The sequence below is a fragment of the Alexandromys fortis genome, unplaced genomic scaffold (assembly GCF_014885135.2).
Source record: "Alexandromys fortis isolate MF-2015 unplaced genomic scaffold, M_Fortis_MF-2015_v1.1 scaffold_45, whole genome shotgun sequence".
In the NCBI taxonomy this organism is placed as follows: Eukaryota; Metazoa; Chordata; class Mammalia; order Rodentia; family Cricetidae; genus Alexandromys; species Alexandromys fortis.
The window spans coordinates 4,666,005-4,688,856 of record NW_026067926.1 but is presented as its reverse complement, the minus strand read 5'-3'; the positions used below and the strand labels follow the sequence as shown (position 1 = coordinate 4,688,856).

The following is a 22,852-nucleotide window of genomic DNA, read 5'->3' as shown; positions in this document are numbered from 1 at the left end:
AACAAAGACAGAAGGTTTATCCAGACGGCAGCTCGGCACACAGGGGCAGGAAGTTTACTGGGACATAGAGGCCAGGGTGTCTCAAATCACAAAATAAGTGTATGTCGGATGGGTGGAGAGATGGCTTAGCAGTTAAGAGTACTGGCTGAGCTTCCAGAGGACCTGGGTTTGATTCCCAGCATCCACACTGCAGCTCACAGCTGTCTTGTAACTACAGTTCCGGAGGATCAGAAATTCTTAGGCATACACAGAGACAAAACCACCGCTGTCCACGGTCGCAAGGATCCCGAATTATCCGACCACACATTTGGATTCATCGTGGCATTTTTCAACAAAATTTTTGTTTCTCCCCCTTCTTCCCCCCCCCCCCCCAGCCTTGTGAAGTGTCTGAAGTTTCTTCAAAGCAGAAGTCAGAAAACCCAAAGATTATCTGATAAAAGTATTTTAGGTTATGCTCGGCACACTCTGCCACGGAGCCACGTCCTGGGCCTGAAAGACAAAGAGACTCACACAGCTGAGAAACCAACCGGCTTTAGACCCAGACTCTCGGGAAGCGTTTAACAGGCGGGGAGCCAGGAGACTAGCGGCAGCTAAAGGGAGGTGGTGGCCACCCCGAGGCGGTCACGTGAGCCCTGGCGTGCGGCCCGTGCGTCAGCCCCGCCCCTACTCGGGTCCTTGCTCCGGCTCCAGCCCCACTTCCAGCTGCAGCCCCATCCCTAGCTCCAGCTCGCGCTCCGCTCCTGAGCTTGGACGTCTCCACGCGTCCCACTGCGACTCCCGGAGTTCCTGCGCTCGTGCCCCGGGATCATCCACAGCCCTGCACTCTGGGCGCCCGGCCGCGAGTCTCTGCAAGCTACTCGGGATCCTTGCGACCGTGGGCAGCGGCTGCCGCGCCTGTCCCCCTGTGGGAGGTAGGTGACGCTGTGGTGCGGAGCTGGATGGGGAGCCGGGCCTGGGCGCCCCTCTGTAGCGGCGCCCGAAAGGCGATTGGGGAGCTTCTCTGGTTGCCAAGCTCCTTTGGGGCGCAGTGTTTGCGCCTGTAAAGTAAGGGGTGAAAGACTGGCAAGTGACGGGCGCCGTTCTGGCTGCACCAGGCAGTGCATGCGGGCCTCAACCCTGGTCTCCTCTATGTCCCGGGGAGCCCACCTGTTCCCTGAAGCACCCAAGCGGCATTCCGCTCACCCGTTTCCCTACACTGGAGGCCTGTGCAGTTCTCAATTCCCAGAACGTCCAGGTTTGTGCAGTGTATGTCCTTGCTGGTTGGAGGAGTTGGGGTGTTGACAGGCGTTGGAGACGTGTGTGCCAAGGGGCTGAACGTTAATATGCAGTTGGTGGCGCGGGGGCGGGGACCTCCCGGGTAAGCCCCGCCAAGATTAGCTAGTGTTCGCCAGGGAGGTTGGGGGAAACCTGCCTAGTTGCGCCCTGAGTGTGACCGATCGCGTGTGTTGCGGAGGAGTGAGATCTGACTTAGGGATGCTGTTCCCTGGGGACGTATTTATGGTTCCTCCGTGATGGGGCACTTCCCTGTCTCGGGGCCACAGAACTAAGAAAGCTGATTTTACGGAGGAGAAAACCGAGGTCCGGAGAGGTCTCTAGACCTCCAAAGGCTAGGTGGGGAAAGTAGAGTGCGTGTAGGGGATTAAAAATGAAGTTTTGGGAAGACTTCCCGAGGAGGTGGCGTTTGAGCTATGTGGAGAAAGGAGAGGGCCCAGGCTGTCTTCAAAGCTCGACTTTAAACACTGTTCTTTCTCTGCAGGGCCAAGAGATCCTCAGAGAGGAAGGCAGGCGGTAGTTGTGTGTGTGTGTGTGGTGGTGGTGGTGGGGCGCTCCCATTTATCCTGGGGGTCTTTGTTCCAAAGAAGGGGGCCCCACTCAGTTCTTAGAGTCTGAGCGCCTTGCCTGTGCCTTTCCTCAATGGCTCTGCCACGCAGTCCACACACAGGATATTTTTCAGCCTCTTATCTTGCCCTGGTCAGACTAAGAACCAGAAGGTCTTGACTTCACCGGGCTGGCGGCTGTTAATTCCCACTTGGGAACTGCATGGAGGAACTTGGGGGTGCACAGTAGGATCGAGGCTCAGGCTCCATTTCTGCTCTAATTCCTGTTGTGAAGGAGAAAAACGTCAGGATCCGGGCAGAGAAACCAAGTAGTAACAACCGGACAGACTGTAAAGAAGGAAGGCTTCAGGTGGAGATGAGGCCTCCCGTCGAGGCAGCTGTAGGAATCAGTTGAACCCAGGAGGATCCCAGGTTACCATAGGGTCTACACCTGGGATGACCTTGGGTTTGAGCCCTAAAGCTTGGAGAGGGCCTGTGTGGGGGAGGGGAGCACGGCTGGCTCAGGTTGAGAGCACTTGCCCCTGAAATGAAGGGGGAGGAGCTGCTGGACCTTGAGGACTAGGTCGCCTTCACCACACATCTGTGGCACCATCTCCAGGGGATCCAGTGCTCTCCTCTGGCTTCCACAGTCACCTGCGCACACACACGCACGCACAACACATACATACATTCGTGAATTAAAGAGTATTTGATTAAAATCTTGCAGCCAGGACCTATAGGTCCAGACTACGAGGCTCCAGGGGAAGGGAAGGGTGAGTCACTAACACAGTACGGTAGTAAAGCGCAGAGAAGCATTTCTCAGGCTGGAGAGTCGGAGGTGAGTGTAGGCTGTGAATCTAACCACTGGGCACATCATTGGCCCTCTGCAGGGCTCGCTTGCCTCTGATTGCTGGACCACACTGGAGTTTCATTTAGTAGGTCTGGAGTGAGGGTCCCAGCTTGCATTTTTTTTTTCCCCAGGGGTGGCTGCTAGCTGCTGCTGGGTTTGCTGATTGAGGAAATGAGGAAGGAGTACATCAAAAGTCCCTGAATCTGGCCAGCATTGGTTTTAAACCCAACTTCCCAGCTTTCTGGCTGTGTGATTATAGGCAAGTCGCTAAATCTCTCTGTCCCTCAGCTTTCTCGCCTGCCACCTGGGAGTTGGAGGCAGTGCTGAGGAGGGGCTATATTCTTAGATCTGATAGAATAGTGTATCGCTTGGCCAGGAGTCAAGTTGGTGATAGATTGCATAAGGAGAAGAGCTTGGGACAGGTGCCTGATGGAATCAAGTGTGCTGTGCAATTGTGCAATTCCTGTGTGCTAGAATTCTGTGTGGGGAGGGAGCCAGTGTCCTCCCTGAAGCTCAGAGAAGGTATACAGCAGGCGCTCTGTAATGGTACAGAAGTGAGTGAGCAGCAGGAGTGGGCCTGGATACGGTGCAAAGTTATTTAGACTACCTTTCGTTGGCCCGAATGTTATCACATGGTCTCACAAGGTGCAGCAGATGCTGGGAGACAGGGTCACTGGCCGGGCCAATCGAGGCTGTGCTAGGCAGCACCCAGCTTGTCCATGATGTCTTGAGTACTGGGCTCATTTCTCAGTTTCTTTGGAACAGAAAACAAAAACAAAAAAAAAAAATACAGGCCTAGGGAGGTAGCCCAGTTGGTAGAGTGCTTGCCAAACAGGCACAAAGCCCTTAGCCCTGATAAAACCAAGTATGGTGGTGCATGCCCATTAATCCCAGAATCCAGGAGACAGAGGCAGAAGAATCAGAAGTTCAAAGTCAGTCTCCTTCATAGGGGACTGTAGGCCAGCCTCACTACGAAGGACCCTGTCTCAGAAGAAAAACAAACCACGGGGAGAGCCATAATTGGAAGCTCAAGATAGGCTGCGCTGTGTATGTCTTGGCCAGGGCTTGGCAGCGGAGTTCTGCTTTTAGGAGTGGACCTTGTCCTGAACAAGAGACTTAATGGAGGAGGCTATGGTGGCCTGTGCCTGGACCCCCTGCCCCTATGGCACCTTTACTCTGTAGTACCTGCGGTGACTCAGACATTCTTCTGCTTTGTTCTATGAGTGGAGGAAGGGGGTAGGATCAGGAACCAGAAGTGAAGCATCAAATGAGGGTCTCGTTAATATCCAGAGCCTCGGCATGCACTAAGGACTCGCAGACAAACTGTTAACTATTAAGAGCAACAGTGCTTTGTGTCAGAGTGAAAGGACCAGGACGTCCACACTGGCTTCCTCCATCAGATTGCTTGTCTCCCACTTTCCAGGCCCAGATCATTCAGCTTCCACATGAGTTTGCCTTCTCCCTGACCTCACACCTCCACAGGTTCTGCTGCTTGGAGTGCCTTGTCCACAGGGCCCAGAGCTGTCTGTCCCCTTCAGGATCGGGCTCACCACTCTCACCTCCCCCAGAGGGCCTCCTTTCCTGAAAATCAGCAGATAGCAAACAGTAGGGATGACCAGCCCCCAGCCCCACCATGCCTAGCATAGGATTGGTGCTGGAAAATACCCAGCAGCTGTTCCATCCTGACCATCCCCACTCTCCTTGTCACCCCCACCCTGCACTTCTTCTTCCCAGGTCCCATTACACCCAGGGGCCCAACAATAACAACCCCTCTAAAAATGTCCATATCCTCACCCTGGGAATCTGAGTACATATGGCCTTATATAGCAAGAGGGCCTCCTGAGAGATGAGTAGTGGGGACATTGTCCTGCGTCTTCTTTATTATACTGCAGGGTCCTTATAAAGAAGAGGTAGAAGCCAGGCCTAGTCACACACACCTTTAGTCTCAGCACTTTGGAGGCAGAGGCAGGTGGACCCCTGAGTTTGAGGCCAGTCTGGTCTATAGAGCAAGTTCCAGGAAAACCAGAACTACACAGAGAGACCCTGTCTCAAAAACAACAGCAACAACAAAAATGATAGATAGATAGATAGATAGATAGATAGATAGATAGATAGATAGATAGATAGAGAAAGGAAGAGAGAGAGAGAGAGAGAGAGAGAGAGAGAGAGAGAGAGAGAGAGAGAGAGAAAGGAAGGAGACATGATCAAGGAAGCAGGAATATTTAGGGTTAGATGTTAGCTCAGGATTAGAACTCCAGGGCTGGAGAGATGGCTCAGCCGTTAAAGGCTAGGCTCACAACCAAAAATATAAGGATTAGAACTCCATTCTCACCACTGGGAAGGAAGGAGGGAGGAAGAAGGATAGAAGGATGAGGAGAAAGGAGGAGAGGAAAGAAGTCTGGGAAGACAAGAAAGGAAGGAAGCAGGCATATAAACCCTTGACACCAGGCTGTTGGTTGTGGAGCCCTTAGAACCCTGCTCCCCAGCTGTGAGACAGGAGCTTGGGTCATTTGCTGCAGCAGCTACCAGTTGCCATGTGACTGGAACAGGCTCCAGCCTGGGGCTGTTCCACTCCATCCTGGCTCATGGCAACATCTGGAGTTTCAGTTGTTCTGATTCAAATGCAATTGACATTTAGTAGGTAGAGACCGCTGATGCTGCTAAATGATTGACTTCCCACATGACGTGTTGCCCCTGTAAGAATTGTACTAGCTCATTATCAATAGCACAGGGGCAGAGAAGCCGTACTTCCTGGGGAAGAGAGCGTGCTGTATAAGCGTGAGGACTGAGTCCAGGTCCCAGCACCTACACTGGGATGTAGCCAGGTGACAGGAGAATTCATGGGACTTGCTGGCTGCTGGCCTTGCTCCAGCCTCATTGAGAGACCCCATCTTAAAGGAATAAGGTGGTGTATGATAGAGCAGGAGACTCAATGACCTCTGCCGTGTGTGTGTGTGTGTGTGTGTGTGTGTGTGTGTGTGTGTAGCCCTCCTCTCCATACATTACACAGGGGCACAGGCATCAGCTTCCTGGCTGGCAGGCACAGCAGCCTGTTTGGAAAGCCAAGGGCTAAGTTAACGTTCGTTCTGCTGAAATACAAGCGCTGCAGCCTGGAACCCTGCTCACACAGATTTGTTGTTGTGCAAGAGTTCTTTGTTTAAAAATCAGCAAATGACATTTTAGAGTACAAAGCAGGAAAAGATTGTCCTTATAGCTTCAATGAACAACATGCACAAGGGGTTTGGGTTTGGGTTTTAATGTTTAATCATCTTCTTTGCACTGGCTTGGTGTCCCCAGGACTTGGTGTACTCCTGGCTGGTCACACCAGGGCTACAGTGAGCCTCACTTCTCAGGACATGCTCTGTGTTTGCACAGGCCAGACTGTGTGAATGTTCACAGAACAGGAATGGGGTCTCACTCTTCCAACTACCGCCCAGAGAGAGTGCCAAGCCTGACACAAACCATCTGTGCAGGTCGCAGGAATGAACTACAGAAAAAGGCAGCCATCTCCGGCTGGCATATGGGACACTGAGGTGTTACCACCTGGGAAGTCAGTGGCCTGGTGACATGGGTGAAACCCCAAGAAGGAAACCCAAGTCACAAAAAATCAAAAAAGACTATAAGGTGGCCTGACGAGACCTTTGAGACAAACAGATCTAAGTTCAAGTCCTAGTTTTGCCATGGCCAGCTGAACAACCTTGGGATAGTTACTAAATTCTTCTGATCCTCATTTTCTCTGTGAAATTTATTCACTTCTTAGAGGGAAGCAGAGCAGGGTGGGAAAGGGGTGACAGTGGCTCCTGTCATCTTCACACACATGCAAACATGCTGAGTGGAGCACCTGGCATGCAGCCAGCTCTTCAAATGTCTGGTTTGTCTTGTTTCTAGAAAAATCCTCTCAGGATTTTTTTCTTTGCATCTTACCCATCTGCAACAGCAAAGTCCCATTATCCTGCTGTCTCTTGGTGGCAAGAACTGGCGCTAGACTCTGAGGAAGGTGCTGACAATTCTGCTGGGCAGAAAGTTCCTGCCTGGCACCTGATGGATCAGGCAGAGCCACCAGTGGGGGTGGAATGGGGCTAAGCCTTGATTATCATACCAAGAAATCCACGCTGAAAGATCTTGGGACCTAGAAGTCGGGTGTGATAGTACAGCCCCGAGCCCAGCGCTGAGAACCCGGTGAGGCAGGGTGATACAGAGTTTGAGAAGTAGATTTAATAGGAAACAACAAGGACAGGAAAGTATGTGATTTTGACTTAGGTGGTACCCAGCAAGAGGGCCCCCCCCCATAGTGGGAAACATTGTAGCAACATCTAAGTGTGGGAAGCTCCGCTCTACCCACAGTTGCAAAGGTTGTTCGCAAGAGTTGAGAAATACATGATGACCTGTGGCGTTACAAGTGGCCCTGACAGGGAAGGGGGTGTTATTTTTTAACCATGTGCTTTCCTTTTTCTTAGTGCTGGGATGGAACCCAGGCCTTGCATATACTAACTAGGCGAGGGTTGTGTCACTGAGCTACAGCCCCAGCACTCCCCTTCGCCACTGGTCTCAGGCCCACATTATACACAGTAGGTGAATACTATATCCCCAGCTCTGCCTTGTATGTTTAGGGATTTGTTGTTGTTGTTGTTTATTAGTACTTTGTTCATGCATTCATGCATGTATGTATGTGTGCCATGTGAGGCCTAGTGCCCTTGGAGGTCAGAAGAGGGTGTCAGATCCCCTGGAACTGGAGTTGGAGACAGTTAATGAGTCACATGACCCCTGAAACAATCACTGTGATAGGCCATAATGATGCTAACCAATGATGACGATCAATCGTAGAGCCCAGAAGCAAGCGCAGGTGTGCTGGAACAGCTTGGATTCCAGCTCCTCTAACCACGTGTTCCTGGGTAGAAGCAAGTACATCTTGAGAGCAGGTGTTTATAGTTGTCTGCGTGCCCTAGGCTGTGGGCAAAGGTTTCTGGGCATATCCTACATGGGCACTAGTCAGAGCAGGGCAGTAATAGCAGTGGCTCTGGGGTGCTGCAACCTTTGCTGCCCCAGAACAGCAACCCCGAGCACTGAGGGTGAGCCCCAAGGTGATCCAGCCACTACTGTGGTTTGCCCCTTAACCTGTAGGCCTTGCTTTGGGCATTCCAAGCATAGTCTCTTACGTCCACAGCTGTTTGCTGTAGACACCTGAGGAAGCCTGGTTTTGCTGCTTCCCAGACATCCAGGTCCCCATCTGGCTGGGACCTAAGGCTCACCCTCACAATTTACACAGATGAAGATGATTGTCGTCCCTGCGTCTTGGCCTGTACTTGTGCGCTGGCCGACGGTTACGACTCTGCACCCCAGGTTGATGGCAGTGAGAGAGGCAGGGATGGAGTCTGAGCCAGCTGCTTCTCTGCAGACACTTCTCCCCAGGTGTGTCAGGCTGGGAGGGGATGTTGTGAGTACCTAAGTGAGCAGCTTCTAGAAAATTCTCATGTCGTGTGAACTAGGGTCTTTCTCCTTCCTTGGATTTGGGAGCCCATAATAGACTGAGTTTGCTACGGGACTGGGGACCAGAACTGGAGTTGGAAGCTGAGGTCAGGCCTGCTGGAGTTTCTTAGTATCTGGAGAAATCTGACTTGCCCCAGGTGCCTGTCTTCGTGTGCCGAGGGGAGATGAAGCCACCAAGTTCCAACTTTGCACTGTGGCTAGTTTTCCTCAAGTGTCCCCAGCCAGGCATCTAGGCATATGGAAGTGTGGTTGGAACCAATACAATTAGCAGCTTGTAGTAAGGGAAAAAGGAACAGCGAGTGCAATAGATTATGATCTTACAGGTTCTGATATCAAAGTATGGTGTGCACGAGACCATGACTAGGATGCTGTCCCACGATATGAGACCTGTGTGTTGTGCATCTGCCAACCTTAGGGTGTGGCTTGTACCTCATAGCCTAACAGAGCTGCCTAAACTCAAGCAACCACACCTGCATTCTAGCCAGAAGGACACATTTCTCTCTCTGCCTTGAAACATCTTTCCCTAAGGGGCCAAGGAGAAGGCTCATAATGTAGAGGCGCCTGCAGCCAAGCCTATGACCTGTGTTTGGTCCCTGGAACCCACGTGGTAAAGGAGACTCCCGCTAGTCTCTGACTTCCCCATGAACTTTGTAGTGTGTCCCCAACCCCAGCTAAGCAAATCAAATAAATGTTAAAAACAACAACCAACCCTTCCACAAAGTTGTATACGGCCTTCTGCTTCTGAGTCAGTCAGCTCAACCTGGGTGTATGGTGTTGTGAAAACATTTCCACAGAACGGAAACTTCCCCTCTGGAGGGAGAAGCTCAGAAAGACTAGTCAGGCTCCTCCTGTAGACATATAGACACTGAGCAGTTGCTGGGGAACAGACACTCTGCAGCCAGGAGAGAAGCCCACAGGTAGGCACGGAGCTCCAGGTTGCAGCTTTCTGAGTTCTCACCGTGCAGGGGCAGGCTGTAGACGATGAGCTGCTTCTGAGTCACCCCTGCTCCTGGTAGTGAGTAACCCCTTTGGTTCGCTTGGAGGGACATTTCTTTTGTCTGTCCTCACCGCCCTGTTAGGAGAGAAAGGACAGTTGTTCGTGTCTCCCCAGGAGAAGTCTCACAGCTCATGGTCTTGCCTGGCTGTAAAGTAGTCTGGAAAATGCAGCTCTTATCTGAGAGACTATGTGCTTAGCTCTGTAGTAGCAAACAGCTTTGACAGTTGACAGGTGCTGTCTCAGCTTCCTTAAGAGCAGATTCGTAACACACTGAAACTCGCAACACCGGGTTCTCTGGGTTCTGGATGCATACCAAGCGCCTGCTGGGTATAAGGCATGGTGCCAGGCAGTCACAGCTGCTGTCAGCAGCGGTTCCTGGTCCCCGGGGTCAGGAGAGTGTTTATCTGTGGTTCTGTCTCAAGGCTTCTGGGAGCTAGCTGTGGAGGCAACAGACCACTTCCCCTCACAGCGGCTGCCGCTGTCAAGCAGTGGGGGAGGGGTGGGCAGGTAGTGGCTGGGAGCTGAGTATGACCACAGAGCCCTGATCTGCACCAGTGGCCACGTTCTGCATCTCAACTCCAAGCCACACTTCTTGGTGTCACAGCTGACGCTGTGGGTGTGGCACCATCCTAGCTCCCAGGGCCACTGACCTGGTTGAGTCTGTTGGCTTTATGGGCACCACACTGTCCCAGTCCGTAAGGCTGACTGGAACACAGCAGGCTCTGGGTTTAGGAGCTTCAAGCCCCAAAGAGGATCTGGTGGCTCTGGCATCTGTCCCAGGCTGGTGACTCTCCTGCTCTGAGGGTAAGAAACAAACTTGGCAGCTGACATGAAGTTTCAAACTGGGAGCAGAGAAATCAGTGTGTGGCCAGCACGCTAAGGAATCGAATAAAAAGATAAATAGAAGATCACTGAATGCATTTTATTAAGGAAGGCTAAGTACAGGGTTTTGAGATTTTAATTTCCATTTTAGGAGTTTGTACTGAGTTGTTAGAATGTAAATGTATGTCCTCTGTTTCAGTAGCTGCCAAGAAAGTGCCAAGGTGTTGGAAGAAAGAAATGGCTGAAACAAAACTAAACACTATGCCGGACGTAGGGACACTAGGAACATTTGTGTAAAGTTTATAAACATTTGCTTAATTGTGCGCGTACATACATAATGTGTATGCAAGGACACACGCGCCATGGTGTGCTTGTGGCGGTCAGAGGACTCTTTGAGGAATCAGTTCTCTTTCCGTCATATGGGTTCTGATGAATTCTCATTGCCAGGCTTGTACAGCAAGCACCTTTACCCACTAAGCCTCTTGTCAACCCCTCTCCCCTTCTGTGTGCATGTGACAGGGTCTTCCTGTGTAGCCTAGATAGGTCTGTCTGGAACTCACTGTGTAGTCCAGGCTGGACTCGAACTTGCAATTCTCTCACCTCAGCCTTCAGAATGCTGGGATTACAGACGTGAGCCACAAGCCCAGCTTGTTTGCTAGTGGCTATAAGGACATATTTTCATTTCTTTTGAGCTGCACCCTGGGAGCAGAATTGCTGGACCATGAGGAATTGTCCGGATTTTCTGTAGCAGGTGCACCATTTTGTGGGTTCACTAGGAACTGTGGGTTCCAGTTCCTGGACGTCCTTGCTGACTTTTATTATGGCCCAGCTTTAAAACTATATCCTAGTGGGGTGTGACTTTCACTTGCATTTCCCTGACACCTTTTCATATGTACACCAGCTATTTGTGTGTGCGTTTAAAATTCTTTTTGCTTTCTCTCTCTCTCTCTGCATTTGTGCAGGTGTATATACGTATATGTGCATGTATATACATATGACTGTGGAGGCCAGATGAGGGTGTCAGATCACTGAATCTGGAGTTACAGACAACTGTGAGCCACCCAAGATGGTTACTGGCTGGAAACTGAACTCAAGTCCTCCAAGAGAGATTGTTGCTTTTTTTTTTTTTTTTTTGACAATATCTCACTGTCTGGCCCAGCTAATCTTAAGCCTATGATCTCATTGCCTCAGTTTCTAGAGATATTTCCAGAGGCATGCATGCCCTAGCACACCCAGCTCCAGACAAATGAGTGTCCAAATCCTTTGGCTGTTTTTATTGTGTTTATTGATTGTAAGAGTTCTTTGTTGAGTCCCTTATCATATGAGTTCATGATTTGAAAACCTTTTTTCTCATTTTGTAGGTTGTTTCTTTAGTTTTGTTGTTTGTTTATTTGTATGTGTGTGTCTCTTCTGTGTTTTTCTCTGCCATGACAACACAACATAGGCCGGAGAAGAATGTTGGCCTTTGTGCTCGCTCTCTCGCGCTCTCTCTCTCTCTCTCTCTCTCTCTCTCTCTCTCTCTCTCTCTCTCTCTCTCAGATTTCATCTATTTATTTATTCAGTTTTGAGACCGGGTTTATCTAGCTCTCAGAGTCTGTCCTAGAACTCAGTGTGTAGACCAGGCTGGCCTCGAACTCACAGAGATCCGCCTGCCTCTGCCTCCCAAGTGCTGGAACTAAAAACATGTGCCCCACTGCCTGGCTACTTTTTATGAGTATTTTGCCTGCCTGTGAGTATGCATACCCCATGTGTGTCTGGCCAGAAGAGAGTGTCAGGTCCCCTGGAATTGGAATCATGAATGCTTGTGAGCTACTGTATGGATGCTGAGAGCTGAACCCTGGTGCTCTGCAGGAGCAAGAAATGCTCTTACCCACTGAGCTGTCTCTCCAGCTCCCCTCTTATATGGCAGTGTCCTTCATCACACACAAGCTTTTTATTTTAACTATTTATTCTTTTGTTACTGGTACTTTGGCCGCCATGTTGAAGAAATCCTGTTGATTATGGTCACAAATTACCTGTAGTCGAGGCCCCTGAGAGATGGTGACAGCAGGGACATTGTGAGTCAAAGGCCAGCTCGGGTACACAGAAAGTTAAAGGACACTATATAAAATAAAACTTATGTCAAAGAAAACTGAAACACCCAAGGGCTAGGCTGGAGCGCGTGCCTAGCATGTGCAAGTCCCTGGGCTCCGTCCCAGTACCACCCCTACTGCCTGCACCCAAGTCTCTGTTTATTATGAAGATTCTGAAGATGTCCTGAATTTCCTGAGTTTGGCTCTTACGCCTTCGTCTGTTTCCATGGGACATTTGCATGCAGTGTGAGGAAGGTATTCAGGGTCTCTCCAGCCCATGTGTTGAAGATCATTCTTGACGAATTCAGTCATTTTAGTATCTGGCTGGAAGTCATTAGCCCTGCAAGTGTTAGACTTCCTTCTTGACAGTCCTGCCGCACTGTTCCCTGGCTGTGTGGGTGTGTCCCTGGGTGCTGGGCCTCCCCACTTCTAGCCATCACATAGTACCTTATTTCGTAGAAAGAAATACTATAATTTATATAACAGGCCTTCGCTGATGGGGACACTAGCAATTTCTTTTTTTTTTAATTTTTATTGATTTATTTATTTATTAAAGATTTCTGTCTCTTCCCCACCGCCGCCTCCCCTTTCCCCCCCCCTCCCCCAATCAAGTCCGCCTCCCTCGTCAGCCCAAAGAGCAGTCAGGGTTCCCTGCCCTGTGGGAAGTCCAAGGGCCACCCACCTCCATCCAGGTCTAGTAAGGTGAGCCTCCACGAAACTGCCTAGGCTCCCACGAAACCAATAGGTACAGTAGGATCAAAAACCCATTGCCATTGTTCTTGAGGTCTCAGTAGTCCTCATTGTCCACTATGTTCAGCGAGACCGGTTTTAACCCGGGCTTTTTCAGACCCAGGCCAGTTGGCCTTGGTGAGTTCCCGATAGAACATCCCCCTTGTCTCAGTGTATGGGTGCACCCCTCGCGGTCCTGAGTTCCTTGCTTGTGCTCTCTCTCCTTCTGCTTCTGATTTGGACCTTGAGATTTCAGTCCGGTGCTCCAATGTGGGTCTCTGTCTCTGTCTCCTTTCATCGCCTGATGAAGGTTAATATTCAGGAGGAAGCCTATATGATTTTCTTTGGGTTCTCCTTCTTATTTAGCTTCTCTAAGAACCCGAATTATAGGCTCAATGTCCTTTATTTATGGCTAGAAACCAAATATGAGTGAGTACATCCCATGTTCCTCTTTTTGCACTAGCAATTTCTTGCTGTTATTGAGTTATTGGAGTTCCAGGGGACAATTGCAGGGATGTTCGTTTGTTTACTGAGGGGAAACACATCAAATGTCTTGTCTGTGCCAGGCACTTCTAGGCCAATCAGTGAGCGTGTGGCTAACAGAAGGAAAAGGGCCTGCAAGACGGCTCAGCAGGTTAAGTCATCCACTGCAAAGGCTGATGGGAGTCCGTCAGCCTCTGCGCCTGCTCTGTGACAGACACATAGCTATACATGTACACATATGCACACACACACAAAATAAGTAAAAGACTTATTCCCTGAGGTGGAACCCATACCCTTCACTGCTTGGGTGACCGAGAACCTGAGACTAGGTAGCCCAGGGACCTAGAGCAAAGCCAAATACTACTGTTCTTTAAAAAAAGACGATTTCTAATGACATTCTGCTATACTCATGGGTCAGTGCCCTGCTCAGCCATCATCAGAGAAGCTTCCTCCAGCAGCAGATGGGAACAAATACAGAGAACACAGCCAGACATGCAGAGAGTGAGACACCTTGGGGCACTCAGCCCTAAATGGGATGTCTCCATTGTATCCCTCCCCTCAGGGCTTGGGGAACCCCACCAGTAGCAGTAAGAGCCAGAGGATAGAGGACACCAGGAAAACAAGGTCCTCTGGATCAGCGTGAGTTCACAGAGCAAGGCAGCGTGCCCAGGGCCTGCAATGGTCTGCAAGGGCCTGCACCGGGTACTCAGTGTATAGATTATGTAATGTGCGAAACAATCCCCCATCAGTTTGGATTTAAAGAGGTATTTTAGGGGTAAAATTTACAGAATACCAACCATCAGGAAAGGAGTCTAGTCTCTGGAACAAGAGCTGGAACCAAGAGAGCTAGCCAAGGCTTGCCACTCTTTTTTAGAGAACCCCCCAGTGGGCTGGTATTTCAGCCGCTATTGGCTGAAGGAGCAGAAGGCGCTCCCGCAGCAATTATGGCTTCCATATTAGTGATTCTATGGGATTGCTGGGTGTGCGAGTGAGTGTCTCTGATTCTTGTGCCTTCTTTTGGGCCCTTTTCCTTCTGTTTGTCTTGTCCAACTTTTATGTAATAGTTTTGTTATATTGTATTTTATCTTGCTATATTTTATTATTATCCCTTAGAAACATTTTCTTTCTTAATGAGAGACAGAAAGGAAGTGAATCCACGTAGGAGGGGAGGTGGGAAGGAACTGGGCGGAGTAGAGGGAGGGGAAGCCTGTAATCAGGATATATTATGTAAAAAAAAAAATATTTTCAATAGGAAAAAAAGTGTAAGAAAAGAAAGTACAGAGGACAGTTTAAACTCAGGATGATCACTGAGAAGACAACAGGGAATCTGGAGTTTTCTCTGAAGTGTCATCCTTTGGACTACAGCCCCCATAACGAGAAATGGAACAGACGGCTGTTCCAGGCTCAGGGAAAGAGTCCAAAGGCCTTGGGGTGGGGACACCCTCGATGTGCTCACTGAGTGGAAAGAAACTAGTGTCCCAGGAAGAGCGGCTAAGGCCTGAGGATGATGGGCGGGGTTCCAGGGGCCCAGCTGGTGTAGCTTAGAAGGATTTGAGTTCTAGTCCTTCTGTGAGGGGAGTTGCTGGAGGGTGGGTGAGAGGAGGAGAGATTCGATATGGTTTATGTCCTTAAAGGAAGATAGCTGTGACTCTTTGCGAGGCACTTCTGGTTCCCAAGCGTTCAGAGTTGTCTCAAGTGAAGGGACTGGGCCAGCAGGCGTGGACATTTGAAATGTTCCCACCTTATTGCCAGCTTGTTGCTAACAGCCTCTCCACATGGGTTTCTGCCAGCGTGGCCATCTTCAGCATCATGCAGGTATCCCGACCACCCTCATGCCCTCCACTCTGCTTTCCCCGCAGGACTGTCCTAGCTGCTCCTGCGCAGTAACTCTGGCTGCACAGCAGACCCCTCGAGTAACACGGGCTCCCCTGAAACATGGCAGACGAAGACCTTATCTTCCGCCTGGAAGGTGTTGACCGTGGCGGGTCCTCCCGAGCCTGCCACAATGGGGAGTCTGACAAAGACAGTGACGATGATGAGGACTACTTCATCTGCCCCATCACTGATGACCGCATGTCCAACCAGAATGTCAGCTCCAAGGCCCAGAACTACAGCAACCGAGTGAAACCAGAGTGTAGCTCCATAGGGTCACCGGCCAGTTCCTTCCACTTCAAGGTGAGTGGCCACCTGTTCTGCGCCTGTGTCCAGCTCACCTATTATGAGGGATGGGGAGCTGGGGTCTCTAACTGATTTCATAATCGTCTTCAAACCCCAGCAGTGCATCTCATTCCGTGAACATTATACCTGTGTGCATGAATCTGGTGAGCTTATTAATAGCTTACGGACAGCATCTCAGCATTCAAGAAAGAATGGAGCAGGGTACAATGAAAAACATGAAAGAGCATTAGAAAGTATAAGGATCTTATATTATAGCTCATGGTTTGCTGTTGTTGCTGAGACAGGGTCTCACTAAGTAGTCAAGCTGATTATGAACTCATCATGATCCTCCTGCCTCAGCCTTAGGAGTGCTGGGATTACAGGTCTGTGCCTGGCTCAAGATTATTTCTCTCCTTCCTTCCTTCCTTCCTTCCTTCCTTCCTTCCTTCCTTCCTTCCTTCCTTTTTTTTTTCTTCCTTCCTTTCTTCCTCTCTTTCTTCATTATGATTTATTGAGACAGTCTCAGGAATATCAGCCTCATTATGTTGCCAAGGATGACTCTGAACTCCTTTTGTTGTTGTTGTTGTTTTGTTTTGTCTTTTGAGGCAGGGTTTCTTTCCTCTGTGAAACAGTCCTGACTGTCTTGGAACTCACTCTGTAGATCAGGCTGGCCATGAACTCACAGAGATCCTGCTGGCCTCTCCCTCCCAAGTGTTGGGATTAAAGGCATGTACCACCACTGCCTCTTTATCCTCCCAGTTCCATCTCCCAAATGCTGAGCTCATAGAGCCACCAGGCTTGGCTAAGATCTTTCTTAGAACATATGTACAGGAATCCATTCGTATCCATGAGCAGTGTGTTCTAAGACTGCCCAGGATGTGTGAGACATGACTAGTGTCTAATCCTCTGTGTGCTATTTTCCCCTGTACACACGTGCCTATGATAAAGTTTTAACTCTTAAATTAGACACATTAAAGACTAACAGTCACTAATACTGTAACAATATAGTATAATAAAAGCTGTGTGCTGGGAGGTGTGGCTCAGTGGTAAGTTCTTGCTACCCATACACAAGGCCCTTGGGCACCCTCTCCAGCACTGCAAAGATCCAAACCAGAACAAACAAACTGTAAAGTTGTGGACGTGGGATCCCGCTCCTTCTCAAGATAACATACTGTGTACATGTAGATACGTCCATGCTCTCTCTCATTGGCCACACATAACTGAAACCACAGAATGGGAAGCCACAGATAAGGGGACCACTGGCCCCACCCTTCACAAATACAACAGTACAGTAGCTTGGTTTTGGTCTGGAGAGACAGCTCTGTTGGTATGTTGGTAGAGTGCTTGCTGGCACACATGAGGCCCTGGGGGCCGTCCCTGGCATCAGGAAACATCCCAGCACCTGAGGTGGTGGCGGTGGCAGAAGGGTGGTCAGAAGTTCAAGATCACCAGCCTGGGATATGAGACCCTGTCTTTAAAAAAGACAAGCAGGCTGGAAAGTAGCTCACCCCATGAGAGCGCATACAGCGCTTGCAAACAACTCAGGTTTGAGTCCTGGCACCCTCTTCAGCTGGCTCATTACCATTACCATTACCACCTGTAACTCCGGCTCTAAGGGGTCTGATGCTGTCTTCTGACTTCTCTCGGCACCCTTATGCACACGTGGCATACATACACACACACACACACACACACACACACACACACACACACACACACGTATATATATATATGAAAATTTTGAAAATAAATCCTTAAAGATACGTATTTTTTAAGACAGAACAGAAAAACTTGTATTGAACCTCATGCTTTTATTGAGGTATTATTTAACAGATATGAACTTAGATACTGAGTGTTTTAATTACGTGTTTTAATTCAGTTGTGCGTATATATGGCCTATTAGCGTTTCTGATCATCGGTAACCACTGTGTGCTATTCTCTTTGTGACTTCACCTGTGAGGGGCAGGCTGAGTTCTTGTTAACCATTGTTTTGAAACAGCACCCGAGATTGTGTGCACACTGGAGGTGTTTAGTACGCACCACTCGGCTTTGGGATGTGACAGCCATGCCCCAGCATATGGCCTTAGCCGTTTACTACTGATGGAAAAACAAAGGCTTTTTTAAAAGAACTTTTACATGCTGGAGGTAGAGTGCATGCTGGGTACGTCCAGGGTCCGTTCCCAGCACCACCTACTCAGAAAAATCCTTTGCAGTAATTAACGCCCCTCCCCTACGTCTGTTCTCTGCCTTGGATATTGTCGGTGTTTGAGGGTACAGGGAGCTACACTTCCACTGTCTCTCTCGGTCTCAGGGATCCCCTGATCCTTAAGGACCTTAGCTCATGAGTCATGGCTTCAACACAGTTCATGAAGCAGGGTGGTTTGTTTCCTTGTCTTTAGAGAGGGTCTCACCATGTAGCTCTGGCTGGTCTAGAATTTACTGTGGGGACCAGGCTGGCCTCAAAGTCACAGATCTCAGACCGCCTGTGCCTTTCCCATGTTGGGTTTAAAGGTGTGCCCCCACCATGCCAGCAAAGTTGGGGTTTAATAAAGGTTTTTTTTGTGTTGTTTTGCATATATATGTGCTGTTCACATGTTCTCATGTGTGATATTTATTTATTTATTTATTTATTGGGGGGGGGCGTTGAGACAGCGTAACAGCCCTGGATGTCCTGGAACTCACTCAGTAAACCAGGCTGGCTTTGAACTCGCAGAGATCCGCCTGTCTCTGCCTCCAGTGTGCTGGAATTAAAGGCACGTGTCACCACTGCCCAGCACATATGTGTGATTGTATGTGTGTGTAGTGTGTGGAAACCAGAAGTCGATGTCTTCCTCCATCACTGGCCACTTTATCTATTGAGGCAGGGTCTCTTTATGCAGTCTGCTGATTTCTGGCTAGCCCGGTGGCCCTGAGGATCCTGAGTTCTGAGATTACAGGAAATGGCCATGCCTGCATGATCTTTGACGTGGGTGCCGGGGGTCCAGCTCTAGTCTCCTGCACTTAGTCTCTGAGCTGTATCCCCAGACCCAGTCAAGAGAATTGAACGTAGGCTTCAGCAGAAGGGTTAAGAGAGAGAGAGGTGCTCAGAAGGACAGACAAGTCACCACTGAGAGCATGCGTGTGGGCATGCTTCTTAGAACAGAGCAGATGGACAGACAGATGGGGTGTACACCCTGCTGCAGACATCAGCTGCTCGGCTCCCGGTTTTGGTTTTTTGTTTGTTTTGTGTATTTTTCACAACAGTCATCATATGTTGGATTTTGGTGAGGTTTGAAGGGTTGCTGAGAATTGGAGGTTCCTGGGTGTTCCCTCAGGGGTACCTGCAGGATTACAGGTGATAATGTAGAAGTGTCTCACAGGGGTACAGAAGACGGGCATCATTGTAAACAAAGTTTTCTTGGGGATCTTTAGGTGATGGTTGGGGGAGGAATGGAGGCACTAGCCAAGATTCTCTGCATTCAGGCCTAAGCTTGGGACATTGTTATTTACTATAAAATATCTATGGAGGCCGGGCAGTGGTGGCGTACACTTTTAATCCCAGCCAGCACTTAGGAGACAGAGGCAGGCAGATCTCTGTGAGTTCGAGGCCAGCCTGGTCTAAAAGAGCTAGTTCCAGGACAGACACCAAAGCTACACAGAGAAATCCTGACTCGAAAAACAAACAACAAAAATGTATGGAAGGAAAATTAACCCTGTGAGCAACTTGTATAGGAAATGCTTATTGTTGCGGTGGAGGTTCATGGCTCTCAGTTGATGAGTGGCTTTATTTTTGTGTTTTGGTTTGTTGTTTGTTTTTCCGAGACAGGGTTTCTCTGTATAACAGCCCTCATTGCCCAGGAACTCCCTCTGTAGACCAGGCTGGTCTCACACTCAAAGAGATCTGCTTTCCTCTGCCTCCTAAGTGCTGGGATTAAAGGTGTGAGCCACTACCAACCTGCCTGAGTGACTTTATTTTAACCTAACTCCTGAGTGAGGGCTCCTTTCCTTTCCCATGTCCCATAGTTTCCCTGTCTTTCTAGACTGCCTCAAAATCTGTATTTGTCTAGTTTTTAAAAAGTACTTTGATAACATGTTACATGTGCGTATTTAGGTGAGGGGATTTGTTTATTTTATTTTTTTGAGACAGGTTTTTCTCTGTAGCCCTGGCTGTCCTTGAACTCACTCTGAACACCAGGCTGGCCTCTAACTCAGAGATCCACCTGACTCTGCCTCCTGATTCTGGCATTAAAGGCGTGTGCTACCACACTCGGCTGGGTGAGGAGATTTGTGACGTCAAATGTAGTTCTTTATTTGTTTTGCTCAAAGTCATTACCTTAGGGTTTGGCTGAGGAAGAGGGCGTTTGTCTTAGGGTCTCTGCACACCCTGGCAGTGCAGTGGCAAAGGAGAGGGAGGAAGGTGAGCGTTACTGGGCTTTGTCTAATAACATGGAGGGAAAGTAAAAACACTGTTATCCTTGTTTAATTTGGTCTTTACAGACAGTGACTTAGCATTATAAACAAAATACCTGTTACTGTATAAAGATTTAATATTAAAGCCATCCTCCATGCCTTCAGAATTTGTCTCAGAAAATTAATAATTTTAGTTATTACAGACACTGGGTTGGGTTTTTTTTTTTTCCTTCCCAGGCTAGAGTTCTAGCTTATCTTGTTCTCTATCACCTAACTCCAGAAATAACTCCGTCTCCTCTGGGTCTGTGGGGACCCTGAAGGGCAGGTTCCAGTTTACCCTGCTTGCCATGGAGAGGCAGCTTTGGAGCATACTCCCAATACCCCGAGCTCCCTCTTTTCCCAGCTTCCGTCTCCAGAGACAGCTAGAAGGGCTCAGTATGCAAACAGCTCCAAAGCCCATGCAGAGATCTCTTTAAATGGCACGTTGTGATTCTAACAAAGACATTTCTACACTAAATGAGTGATGTTGCTAGGTAATTGTACTTAAAAAATAAAAAAATAAAGTCAGTAACTATTCCAGGGCCTGGGGATATGGCTCGAAGGAAGAAGGCTTTCCTAGTTCGGCTCGGCCCTGGGTTTCATCTCCAGCACCACACACACTGTCTCATGAGCTCGACAGGTTAGGCTAAGCCACAATCCACTCTTGATACACCAGTTAGAGAGAAAAGTAATAACAAAAAGCCATGGAAAGATAGTCACTCTGTGTGGCCACACAGTACAGAGGAACAAATTAGAGGTCCAGCGCCCCCCCAAGTCTACCTCTGGGGCACTGACACATGAGGCTGGATTTAAACAGAAGGCTAGAGGTAGGCATAGCAGCAGTCCTGGTCAGGTCAAGGGTCACCCCTCCCATCACTGGCCCACTATGTCTCCTCAAGCTGATCTGACAGCAGAGCTGTGTGAACTCTCTTCCTGGGAAGCAGCCCCTCCCCCGGCTGGCACCTGGAATTTAACCTTTCCCTTTTCCCAGCATGGGATTCCTGGGAAGTTTTAATGCTTTGGAGTTCATTGTTTAGATAATCTGAAAGCCCAGCATCTCCCCATGAGTTATCTTCCCTCCCTCAGGACAGAGCCTCAAGCTTGGCTCAGGAAGCACTCTGCAGCTGAGTTCTGGCCTCAGTCCCCAAATGCAGTGTCTCCAGGTCACATACAAATCTCCACACAGCCCAAAGCTCCTCACTTCTTCAAGGCTGAGCTCAGAGTCCCGGTAGAGGAGCTGGGAGCAGCTCCTGGCATAGGCAGCCTCCCTTCGCTTGCCTCTGCCTAAAGCTTCTTCCCCTTGAGGCCTGGCTCAGGAAACCTCCAGTCTAAACTCTGCGGGGGCTCCCTCTGTATTCCCTTGGGCTCTGGGCAGACTCCTCACATACCTGTCACCGCTCAATGTCACTCCATGAGCCAGCTCCTCGCTGCAGGCTGGGGGCTGTCGATGACCCCACCATTCCTTAAATTACATATAAGTAAGAAGCAGTTGGTAAAATATTGAACCAGGCACGAGGTGGTTCAAGTCTTCATTGCTCACGTCGGACCTCATTGAAAGCAGGCTCTGATGTGTGTGTGTGTGTGTGTGTGTGATTTACTGTTGACATGGTAACCTGGGTTGTTGAACCAAAATGGCCATCTCACCTTCCCCCCAGCAGGTTCTGGGTATGTATTGTGAAATGTCAGCACCCAAGTTCCCAAGGAACTGGGCAGAACCACTGAGAAGGGTCTCAGTAGCTACCAGCCTTCCCCTCAGGGGAAGTTGCCCTATGTGAGGAAAGGCCTCACTCAGTAAAGTGTTGGAACCACGACAGGGAGAGAGGTTTTGAGATGGATTGACTAAGGAAGAGTGTCACCATCAGGGATCGATTTAGGGCAGGATCAGATGGGGTGACTGGCTGTTCTTTTCTTACACCTTGGACAGTTCTACAGTGTTTGGTTTGTTTGGTTGATTTGGTTTTGAACTTTTCATTCTTTGAGAATTTCATGCATATCAATAATTTTGGTCATATTTATGCCCACTCCCCCTCCCACCTCCTTCCAGATAAATCTCTTCTGCCACACCTCCCCACAGTGGTTTGAGCTTTTATTTTTGTTGCTTTTTTTCAAGACAGGGTTTCTCTGTGTGGCCCTAGCTGTCCTGGGTCTCACTCTGTAGACCAGGCTGGCCTTGAACTCAGAGATCTGCCTGCCTCTGCCTCCTGAGTGCTGGGATTCAAGGTACGCACCGCCATCACCCAGGCTTGATTTGGGCTTATAGCTCAAATTAACTCTGCAGTGAATGACCTCGAACTCCTGATCTTTCGATCTCCCTAGTGCTAGGACCGCAAGCGTGTGCCACCACACTGGGCCCTTCCACATTTTCCTCTCCCTTCCCCCATTATAAATTGTATTTATTCTTAGTTTTACATTTATCCATGTATTGTGTGTGTGGATATGTGTGTGTCCTGGCACTTGCATGGAGACCAGAGGACAACTTTTCCGCAGTGGGTTCTCCTTCCACCTCTGAGATCCAGGAATTATTTTTGCTTGCATGAAAAGCACAATCTTGCCCACTTGGCCGTCTCACCAGCCTTGCTCAGCCCTTTTGGAAGGACTGGTTTTTCATGCAGTGCTCAGGATTGGAACCCAGAGACATATAGATTCCAGGGCAGTTGAGCAACAACCCCAGCCCTTTGAGAAAATTGTTGATGAATTTCTTCCCCCTTACTGCAAATAGCATACACAATGCAGTCTTTAAATATAAGTGCAAATATATTCATAAACTATATAAATATATGCAAATGTATTTTATGTATGGCAGATTCACATATATAAATTTATTTTTTAAATTTCATATGTGTGAGTGTCTTACCTGCACGTATTTCTGTATGTCACTTCTGTGCCTGGTGTACCCAGAGGATAGAAGAGGGTGTTGGATCCCCTAGAACTCAAGCTAGTTTGGGTTTTGTTTGTTTTGTTTTTCAAGACAGGGTTTACTCTGTAGCTCTGGAACCTGTCCTGGAACTAG

At 49.1% G+C, this 22,852-nt stretch overlaps 1 protein-coding gene across 1 annotated transcript in view; it reads left to right on the top strand.

Annotated features, from left to right (window-relative positions):
- The first annotated feature begins 663 nt into the window (after positions 1-663).
- Positions 664-22,852, top strand: part of Eef2k (eukaryotic elongation factor 2 kinase) — a 61,023-nt gene continuing 38,834 nt past the window's right edge. Inside the window, exons 1-2 of the mRNA XM_050143234.1 lie at positions 664-911; positions 15,117-15,432. Coding sequence (XP_049999191.1) covers positions 15,193-15,432 — 240 coding nt within the window. The 5' untranslated portion in view covers positions 664-911; positions 15,117-15,192. The remainder of the gene's footprint in view (positions 912-15,116; positions 15,433-22,852) is intronic.